Here is an 11309-nt window from a genome sequence, read left to right on the forward strand (position 1 = left end):
CAGGAGAGGTGGAGGAAGATCTCAGCCTGGGCGTCTATTGTCTTGTGTAGTCTGGAAGATGAGTGGATGATGGGGTGGGTGCAGTTTTCTCTGTGGTGGGGTCAGGTGGGCTGTCCTGGGCTCTGTGGGGCCAGGCGGCGCTGCTGCACTGGGCCCCAGTCCGGATGGGAGTATGGGGGTGCCTACTGGGGTCAGCGGGGGAGCTGGCCCCAGGGAGGGGTCACTTGCCCCTCCCTTCCTTCCCTCCCCATCTCCAGCTGCCTCCCTCTTCCGGCTCCACCACAATCACCCACACATGCAGGGCCTTGGGGTAAAGCTGTGTGACCAGGGTGCAGGGGAGGCTACCCCCCCCCCCCCCCCCCCTGTCCCCTTCTGGCTGCCTGTGCCTCAATTTTATCCCACAACTTAGACATTCACATTACTCACACTCTCATTACACATACATATAGGATCTTGGGGGTGGGCACAATCACGGACTCCAAAAGACCATCAGGGTGTACACCTCACCCCTGGCGTCGTTGCCCACCTCTCAATTTTAAATACACGTAGACATTGAGGGCTAGCAGGAGGGGCTATGCGCTTACCTGCTGCTCTCTGGCAGGTAGCTCCATGCCCTCCTGGGTTTTAAATGCACCTTAGAACACACATGCATCAACACTACAATGAGCGGGTGGAGGGAGGTTTGGAGTCTTCTCTCACCCCCATTCTCTGCGACCTGCTGGAGCGGGGGGGCTAGGACTAGGAGGAGGAGTTGGCCGTCCGACTGCGGTCTGGAGTGTGGGGCCTCCCTGCTGCTGTGGAGTCGGGGCAGTCTGCCTCTCCCCACAGCAGGGAAAAGGGTAACACCACCTGGGATAATATATATTTTAAATATGTAACTTTCTACAGGACTGAATATAACATCATTATGTAAAAGTCCAGCGTCTCTGTGCTTCATCTGAGGATGATGTGAAAGCTTCTAACATCACACAAAGTAAAGGTCTCTATCACACTGCTCATGAAATGCAGATTTGTCCATCTTCTATTTTGGGCGTCTAGTGGAGGTCTGAAGATTTCCCTCTGAGGAAGCTGCTGGTGAAGGTGGCGAGTTCTGCTTGATCCCTGCGGTGACCTTCAGTTCCTGATGTTTCTGAAATGACACATCAGGAGTCTTCCTCCGTGGGTCAACAGAAGCTGTGATAAATGAAAGGGAGGACATTTCTCAAACCTCTGGACCCAGGAAACCCAGCTTGGTCCTCATGGTCACCTTCACTTGTTGCTCCCCAGGGTGAATGTAGCTGTTGATAATGATGTGGACTTTGGACCCTGTTATTAAATGAAAAGAACAAACTACACTTCTATCAAACCTTTTGTCAGTGTGCTTTATTTCATTTAAACTTTCCATGTTAGCAGGCTGTAGAGCGCTCTGTGTGAACTGAATCTAAAACTGTTTAAATCCATATCATTCAGATACTAACAGTAACTCTGGGTCTCTGTGGAGTCTGCTGCTGATGTCATCTCTGTCTAAAACAGGATAAGAAAAAATGAGACCTGTGGAATCATTGAAGCATAAAGACTACGGGAGTAACAGGTGTGCAGCATCGCTAGCTAGCAACAACCCTCTAATACCGTGTGGCTAATCTAGCTAATGATCGCTTACAGTTAGAATGACAGAGATGACATTTTGTATAAAAACTGCTAAAACTGTTTCACAGGTTGTTGATCCTGTCGTGTTCTTTGTGTGTTTGGCAGCCATCATGAAGCTGTACGTGTCCATCACTGCTGTCAGTGTGAGAGCAGGACTTCTGTGTATTCTGGCTATCAAACAGCTCTACAGAGCACACTGTTTGTTCTTTAAAACATTTATTTAATCACAGTTCAGTGGCCGTGATATCACCACTCCTCTCTGTAGTTCCACTTCTAAATCACAGAATTTCACCTTGGATGTCAGGTTGTGTTTTTGTGCCAGCAAACATTTTAAAACTGTTCTGACTTCAGTTCTTCTCAGACTGAACCATCAGGAGGATTCATACCTGCAACACCTGGAACCAGTCAGCTGGAGGCAGCAGCAGTTTGTCTCAGAACAACTTTATGAACAAAAAAAAGTAATCTCAGAGAGATAGATACCAACCTCTCAACATGGATTCAAACCAATAACCTTCATCTGATCGACCTTTCAGGCTACACCTGTTATTTGTAGCTGTCCACTGTAACACAGCAGGCTGAAACTGACTCTGATCCACAAAGCAGGACCTCTGCTAACTGGAATGCAGCCGTCATTATCACACCTGTATTTTTCCTCCTGTGAACTAAAGACATCTGCTGTGGAAGAGGTCTGTCTGTGTCCCACATGTCTGTCTGTGACTCTCAGGTGCATCACTGTTTACAGGATCACAAGGATCCACCTGACAGCAAGAACACAGGAGATGGAGGCGAATCCATCAGCAAACCATTAAAGTCCTTCACAGTAATCTGCTTAAATGATCTTAATATATGCTGCTCAACAAATAAAGGGAACCCTTAAACAACACAATGTAACTCCATGTGTTCCCTTTATGTTGTTGAGCAGTATATAACTTGGAATGTAATTTAGGAAAGCTTGAGCAGCATTGTCACAGCCACACTGTGCTGCTAACTTTAAATGACTGTCAGGTGATTTGTGACAGAAGGACAGCAGCAGAGTGAAAGGAAGGTTTACAGGATGTTGGTGAGAGCTGCTGTGATGTCTGGTTTGGATCCTGTGGCTCTGACAAAAAGACAGGAGGCCGAACTGAAGATGTTCAGACTTTCACTGGACAAGATTAGAAATGAGTTCATCAGAGACAAAGTCAGAGAGGCTGACATCCTAATCTTTCCTGGGAATAACACTCCAGGAAATATAAATCTAATAAACTAATAGTTCATAAAGGACACAGACTCATTACTGTAAGATTATTTTTTTAATACTTTAAAATGATAAATTTAAAAAATGCTGGAGCTGCAACATGTTAACATGCAGTTAACAGATTAAAATTGAGGCTCTCATATTAACAGCTAACTTTCTATGCTGTGCTGATTTATTTGTCACAGTCTTGGTCATTTATTTTGAACTTTTTTGTGGAGGTTAAACTTTCTGTTATAAATTTACCTGTATGTGTATTTTAAATATGATCTGTGTCATTAAATGCAACAGTTTCAAATCCACCTTGAAGGCTGAGTTCTTGTTCTGAAAGATGAGGATGTGTAACTGTGACACTAGAAGAGGTGTGGATCTAATTCTCTGAACTTTCTCTAAACTTATATTTTATGTGACAGTAACTTTGTATTTTCTGTTAACAACACCAGGGCCCACTGGGATGATGTCCATTAGCTTGGATATTCTCTTCTGCCAAGACTTCTGCTGCCGTCCTTCCTCCATACCTGACAAAGACGACTGACTGTTGTGTTCTTTTCAAATCAAGTGTCCACATTATTCAGCTCATCAACACAGATATTTTTAAGGAGAACATCCCACAGATGATGTTCCCACATGCTGGGATTGTTGTGTGTGACCCTGGTTGGACATCCACAGAGAAAGGTGAGTGTTATTATCTTTATTATCATATCACCACCAACATCTGGTTTTTGTGATCATTAAAATCTTCTAAAGTGTTTCAGTTACAGTGAGAACATTTGCACTAATACTGAACCATTCATTAAAATCTTTTACATACAAAACATTTTTACGGAGCAGGTCACTATGATCAGCCAGCAAGACGCTAAGCCGACCGGGAGACGAAGGCTGTCGTGAGGTGACCAAGGATCCATCCCCAGAGCTGATTGGCTGCCCCACACTTTCCACAGAGGTGGAGGCCAACCCATGTTGAATTGGTAAGTCCATTGTCTGGGCAGCTGCTTGATGTCTCTGGTGTCTCTGCCAGAATTTCCAAAGGTGAATTTCTGGTATCCGATCATCTGAACTGTCATCACACAGAACTGCTGGAAACAGAACCTGAACATCTCTGAGGCTCCAATTTATGCTCTGATAAGTGCTCACTCACCCCACCTCTCCTCCCTCTGGCAGGTCGTCACCAATCACTGTGTTTACAGAAGATCAGCAGTTATTTTACTTACTACATTTATTATTTAACATATTGATCAGGATCATACTTTGATTATAACTGTGAATAGAAATAAAGATGATTTACTACGAGCACATGGGGAAAAAGCTCTTTTCTTACAGTGATGCCACAAATCTGGATCTAACACATGAGGCTGGATGTTAAATCCTTTTACCCGCTCAAAGATGTGATGACAGGGGAAAGTGAAGGAGACTTCAGCCTCTCTGTCTCATTTCTTCCATCAGAAACTTTTTGTTTTTTTATTGAGCTGAGATCAGATTTGTGACGGTCACTCTGATAACTGGATGTTGTTTAAACCATTTTGCCACAGTTTCTGTACAACTGTGTGTTTATAACCTCAAGTTCAGCTCTTGAAGGTCTTCAGCTGCTCATGTTGCAGATCCACTGTGAGCTGAAATTCCAATGAAGCTGTTAGAAAAATCAAAGTGATGTTTCAGATTAGTCAATGAGCTCATTAGTTAATAACTGTGTAAGATGGTGTTATGGTCCCCTGATCCTCTGCTGCCTACCCACCATCGATCTTTCCTTTTTTGTCATTGTGGTGCTGCATGGCCCACTTTCTCCTGAGATTCAGTTCACAGACAGATGTTCTGATAGTTTTCTTTACAATTTGCTGCTAGAATTCAAAATTGATTGTGTGATTAATGATGGTGAGCCAGATGGGCCAAACCATGATCCTATCAGCAGATGTTTCATTGTAGTGGTGCATCATTGATGGGATAAATGGACTGGTGCTTATATAGTGATTTTCTATTTTCATGTGGACTAAAGTAGTGGACTGACCAACAGACTGACATTAACATCAGAGCCGTGCTGCTAGTGTGGCTAAAAGAAAAGAGAAGAAGAGACAGTCATGTTGATATGAACATTAGAGAAACACATCATGGAGCTGAAATATGATCCTGCTTCCTCATTTGGACTCATTCACCTCAGCTGACACGTTCAACAGCAGACAGGTTTTTGTAGCAGTCTGTCTCACTGTGGGAGGAACAGGATGGTGGTACCCCATCTTTGGCTCTGGAACTAAACTGTCTGTAACAGGTAAGAACAAACATTTATTTTCCTTCAGTTGTTTTATTGTAGAAGCTGAAAATGTGTTTAAAGTCAGTTTGTGCTGCTTCAGGCTTTACATGTTAGTTTTTCATCATTAGTAGAGAATTCATCTGCAGCCATTGTTACATAAGAAAAGCTCAATAATCTCTGAAAACATGTTGAAATCTCACTGAACAACTAAAGTTATTCTTTATTTCTGCAAATATTAGTGATGTTACAAATATTTAGGATTTGATCCTCTCAGTGATTCTGCTGGTTTTTAACACAAGATCATATTTGATGTTAAAATTAAATTAATATAGATTAACAACAAATATGGTTTCAGGAAATATTTGCTTTATGTTGAGGAACAAATATTTTTAATAGTCAAACATTCATGTAGCTGCTTCAAAAAGGTAAATAGAATTATAAAAACAGATACTGATTAGAAAACTCAGAAATGATATGACAGATAAATTTAGGATGAATTTGACATCGTTAAACTCTGATATTTATTTCTGAGATGAAGTCGTGTGTGTGGATTTGTACGTGACAATAAAAAGTTAATAATACTTAAACTTTCCAAAATACTTTAACATACAAATTTTTATTAAATATATTTTGTCATATAATTTTTATTTTTATGACTAAAAATATCATGAAGTATATCTCATATTATTGAAAACGTTTTATTCAACATTTCAGTTTTAGTGTTTTAAAATAGTTGCTACAGTTTTTTATTTGAATAAAAACATAAATTAAAATAATCACTGCATTACTTTTCCAATTTTTACACAAAAATATTTAAGAATAAATTAGTCTGAAAGACAAATATGGTCTTTATGGTAAAATATATCAAAGACAAGAAGAATGGAAATTTTATCTGCTGAACTGAATTTTGTGAAATGATATTTAATTTTATTAATAGTACAAAACAATATGAAAGAATATGAATTTATTTTTGGACAGAAGAGGATCTCTGTTAGAACTCGTGTCTAAGGACTAATAAGAAAAATACATTTTCACTTGTATAAAGACAAATGTAAATATTTTAAAATTGGACTGAACTAAATTTCTATAAAACAATAAAAAGCAAACACATGACGAATTAAACTGAATTTAATTGGACTTTTAAAACCATGCTGAGTGTTCCTCATGTGAGCCATGATGACATGAGGTGATGACTGTGTTTGATATGAAGCTGAATCCAGTGTATGTAGTGAACTTTGTGCTGATGAGTAGTTAGTGATCAGAGTCCATGTAGTTTCCAGGATCAGACTGAATGCAGTGCAGTGCTGGAAGCTGCTGCTGACTGTGTGAATGTGTGTCTGTGCTGCTTGTTGCTGCTGTCAAACTTCAGATGAGCAGGTAGTGAAGCCCGTGGTGAGCGTGTACCCAGCAGCATCCAGAGCCCACCTGGAGGGGAACAGCTCCCTGCTGTGTGTGGCCTCAGCCATGTTTCCTCCTCTGGTCCAGTTCTCCTGGAAAAGACAGAAGAAGAACGGCGGAGAAGCGGAGGAGCTGCCCCCTGCTGAGGGAGAGCAGCTGGAGCTCAGAGAGGCGGGACGCACCATTGCCATCAGGATGGTTGATGGGAGCCATTCTGACACATATAAATACAGCTGCTGGGTGAAGCACGAGGGGGGCACAGTGGAGGCCCGAACACAACAAGGTAATGAAGGCTTGCTGACTGTGTTCAGCAGTGATTCAGCTTCATGTGGAGATGCTGTCAAAGAGAGCAGAGCAGCAGAGGACTGACATTTCTCACTGCAGCTCCAAACATTTGACTCCTTTTCTGTTTCAGAGCTTCCAGCTCCAGCAGCCTCCTGTCCTCCAGAGAGAGAGCCAGCAGACCTGCCAGCTCTGCAGCCAGCTGACTGTAAGATCACCTGCTCTGCATGGACAGCTCCAATGTCCAATGAGGCAGCTGGAACAAGTTTAGGCTCTTAAAGTTGCACTAATTGATCAAATCTTCATCCAACAAGCTCTGATAAAGCCACTGTACACTAGCTGCTCAGCACCAAACAGCAGACAGACCATAATATGTCAGAGATCAGTTTGTTAGCTGCTTGTGGAGTTCTTCTGCCCCCAAGTGGACACAAACACTACATCAATTCATCCACTTGAAGAAGAAGCTGTGACTGTTTCTATTTGGACTTTTTCTCCTTGATCTGAGAGGAATAACCCGACTGTCTGTCTGTCTCTTTGTGTCTGTCTGTCCTTCAGTGTCCTTCCAGTCTCAGTGCAGGGTGAAGCTGCTCTGCCTGCTGTACACAGTGCTGATAGTGAAGAGTCTGGTGTACTGCTGTGGACTCTCTCTGCTGATGATGCTCACAAACAAGGGAGCGTCCACCAACTGCACACATGCTGACTGACTGTTTCCTGCTCGCCTTTTCTCACCATCACATCTCATCAATTCATCTCATTCATCACTTTGATCACAAATGTTAGTTATGATGTGTTGTGCTTATTTTGCCTTTTTCTTCAACAGTTAGAAGATCGTCTGAAATAAATACATCTTTACATGTATTGTTGCTCTGAGTTAGAATTCTTTTTGTGCTTATTGTGACTTTTATTGTAGTAACAAAAACCATCAGGAATATTTTTATCACAAGTTTTTGTTTGATTTTCAAATGTCAAACAGTGTAGTTGTGTTTGTGTGAACAATAAAGATTTGAAGATGAAGAGTTTGATTCTACTTTCATTGTGTGATCAACAACAACCCGTGTGAGTGAAGCACAAACTGACTGTATCCAAACTTGCTCTCCTGCAGCAGACGGGCTGTGTGGGTTTCTGCTCTGCAGCCTCCACACCGTTAGCTGTGGCTTTCACTTTAATAACACAATGACAGTTACAAGCAGGAACTCTGCTTCAAGAATGATTCCAGGAAGGATCTGTGTTCTTCACCTGTGAGAGAAACAGCTCAAATCCTCAACTCACAGCTGACAAATGAACTTTAATGGAATCAAAGGAGAGACCATGAAGCCCCTGCAGTCTGCTCAGCTCCCATTTTATTACCTGAGCTGAGTTTTTCATTCTGGATATCACACACGTAAGAACAGATCAAGTCTGAACAGCAAATGTTGGAGAATCATTTTGAAGTCTTGCTAAATGTCGTTATTATTACAAAAACTACTGAATGATTCAGAAAATCCTTTCCAACAAGCAGAAATATGCAAACAAAGTAGAAACAAGGCAACATGAGTCATTCAGATGCAGATAACATATTCTCCTTATTGTGAAGAACACAGTCATGAAATCTTTCTGTGTGTCATTCATTGAGTTGAAGTGCCTAATAGAAGAGGAAGAGCAGCAATAATCAATGATAGCTGAGACATTGAGAACATGGCTGTATGCCTGCTATCATAACAGCAAACAAAGCACACAAACAGCAAACACACAATAATGTGCTCGCAGCTTGTTGTGTGTTGTGTCATTTTTGACATTTCATGAAGTCACAAAAATGTGTGCGACTCATTAAAGGAGTGTGTACGTGTCAGTCAGTGCTCTGTATTCATGTGTTCACCTCATTAAAGTCACTCAGACACTTTTCTCCTCCAAACTTACAGCACAGCTTCATATTTCACTGACTGATTCTTTGATTACATCCATTAAGGGTCACACAGTGAAATTAGTGCAAACTTACAAATGTGTTGCAACAATTTTGGCCTCCAAACTGAACTTTGAGACAAACAGTGAAGCTGTGAGCAAAAAGAGGCTCCAGTGTGTGTCATGGTGGAGGAAACTGTTGTATTCCCACATTCAAAACATGCTGATCTTATTGGATTTGTCCCTCAAAGTCTTTTTCCTCCTTTTTCTCTTCATCCAAATGTTCTAGCAGGCTGACTGTGAGTCCCTGTTGAACCTGTACAGCAGAAAGTAACAGCAGTCAGCGGCCTCCACTTGACTTCATGACTTCAACGCCTCGCACAGTCACTTTCACTTTCTTCCTTCTGTCTTTTAGTCCTAAAATGTAGAACAACACCAGATCCAAATATTTGTGTCCTTCACTCACATCTTCAAATGATCCCTTCCATATCAGAGATGATACAAAGGCAACATTTGTCTTATTTCTCTTTCAGGAATCAAAAAGTACTTTTGTACTGTTGTGTAAATGTGTGTGTAAAGGTGGATGACTGCCTGCTGCAGATGAAATCTAACCATGGCTACAAATAAATGAAGCTGACGTGAAACACAGCCCTGTTTTTATTACTGTTTATAGATATTAGAATTGATGATCATCATTTTAATGATTCTTAAAAAGGCTTTAATGAATCCTTCAGTCTGAAACCAACTTGGAACAAAACACATTAGAAGATGTGGGAAAGAACCACAGTGTGCACATATTTAAACACACAACAGAACCACAATGTGCACATATTTAAACACACAACAGAACCACATGTGCACATATTTAAACACACAACAGAACCACAGTGTGCACATATTTAAACACACAACAGAACCACAGTGTGCACATATTTAAACACACAACAGAACCACAGTGTGCACATATTTAAACACACAACAGAACCACCTGTTTGTTTTTTAAAAAAAGAATTTGACTATAAATTATGTTTCATGAGATTTTATTCTTTTGAAGTCCTTTGTTTATAATTTATGAACTTTTAAATGATTTTTACAGAATATTATTTTTTATATTTGTATTTTTATTAATAGTTTAGTTATATTTAGTGTTTTCATCACAGCTGTTAAACCACAGATAACAGTGTGTGTTAGTAAATTCACAGCAACATGAATGTTTCTGAGTGTTTGTGCATCATGTGACCCAGATTTTTGGATCTGCTGTCAGATTGAAATGAAGACGATGAAACCACAGCAGCTTCAGCTGAGCTGTCAATCAGCAGCAGCAGTCTTATCTGTGGGCCGCAGGGGCTGATGGGAGCTTTGAGGACCTGTTAGAAACCACGTGGCCCTCGTCTGATCTCACAGCTCGTCCTTGTTTGGCCTCAGCTGCATCAGAGCGCCACTTCTCCCCAGGTTCACCAGAGGAAACACCACTGCACAAAATGCTTTTCCTCCCAGCTGCTGCTCTGTGCTGTCTGTGTTCAGGTGAGTGTTTCCAGCCAATCAGGAGCCAACAAAGTCAACCTGTAACAAACACTGTCACACTAACCTTCATCTATCTGTCTGTGTCTCTACAGCACTGGTTACCATGGCAGCAGAACAGCTGATTCAGGACGATTTAACATTGACCAGGAGAGTTGGACAAAGTGTCTCCTTCAGCTGTGGAACTGAACAGTGTCTCAGCTGGGTAGTTTGGTACCAGAAAAATAACACTGAAACATTCAGAACAATTCTTGCTATCGATAAAAGTGATGGTGAAATCAGATTAGATGATTACAATCATCCTCAGAAAAATGACTTTTTAGTTGAGCTAAACAAGGACATTTGTGAGTTGAAAATAGAAAAAGTTAAACCTGATCATTCAGCCACCTACTACTGCAACTGTTGGTCCCCACAGTGAGAAATGATCCCTGCAGCCTGAACAAAAACCAACAGATGAACAGATGTCAAACAGTGTCTGTGACAGGAAGAGAGCAGTAAACCACAGCCCAGCTTCACATGTTTCACCTCCATCTCAGAGTCACAAACATACTGAGCTCAGGGACCATTTTTATTTACTGCTGTCAGAAATTCAATTCGATTTATTTCTGTTTAAACAGATTTTTCATCCTGTTTTAAGACAGAAACAAGAGGAACAGATGACATCAAACTTCCAAATGTAAACAAATGTATCCTCAGTCCCACAAAAACATTTATTCAAAGTGAAAGAAAAACAGATTGTGTCAAACTGAGTCAAAGTCCATCCCTCATTCACAGTGTTAATGTTCTCTTCATGAAAACTCTTCCAGCAGCACTTGTTGTTTAACACCTTTCAGTACATTTAACCAGACACTTGGACTGATGTCAGGTCAGGATCTTGTCCTTCTAGCAGCGGCTCATTAGGACGCTGATGTTGTTGGACAGGTTTCCATCAGTTTCCTGTGGATGTTTATAGAGGATGAATCAGTCACGGTGCCTCATCTTTCTGTCACCTTCTTTTCTCTCTGATAGAAAAAAACTGATTTTGTATCTGAATATGTCAAATCTGGAATCACAGGACAAGATTTCTGCTCTCTGTTTGTGTTTGCTGACCAATCACATTTGAGCAGCTTTGGCTGCTTAATTTCATTT

At 41.1% G+C, this 11309-nt stretch overlaps 1 protein-coding gene across 1 annotated transcript; it reads left to right on the forward strand.

Moving 5' to 3' along the window:
• The first annotated feature begins 4920 nt into the window (after positions 1 to 4920).
• LOC308383369 (uncharacterized protein) lies at positions 4921 to 7788 on the forward strand. Its single transcript, XM_080861286.1, has 4 exons — positions 4921 to 5120; positions 6472 to 6783; positions 6916 to 6990; positions 7338 to 7788. The coding sequence occupies exons 1-4, from the start codon at positions 4976 to 4978 to the stop codon at positions 7484 to 7486; spliced, it is 681 nt and encodes a 226-aa protein (XP_080717412.1). The 5' UTR covers positions 4921 to 4975; the 3' UTR covers positions 7487 to 7788.
• Positions 7789 to 11309: the final 3521 nt, after the last annotated feature.

The sequence above is a fragment of the Rhamphochromis sp. 'chilingali' genome, assembly GCF_963969265.1.
Source record: "Rhamphochromis sp. 'chilingali' genome assembly, chromosome: 16".
Taxonomy (NCBI): Eukaryota; Metazoa; Chordata; class Actinopteri; order Cichliformes; family Cichlidae; genus Rhamphochromis; species Rhamphochromis sp. 'chilingali'.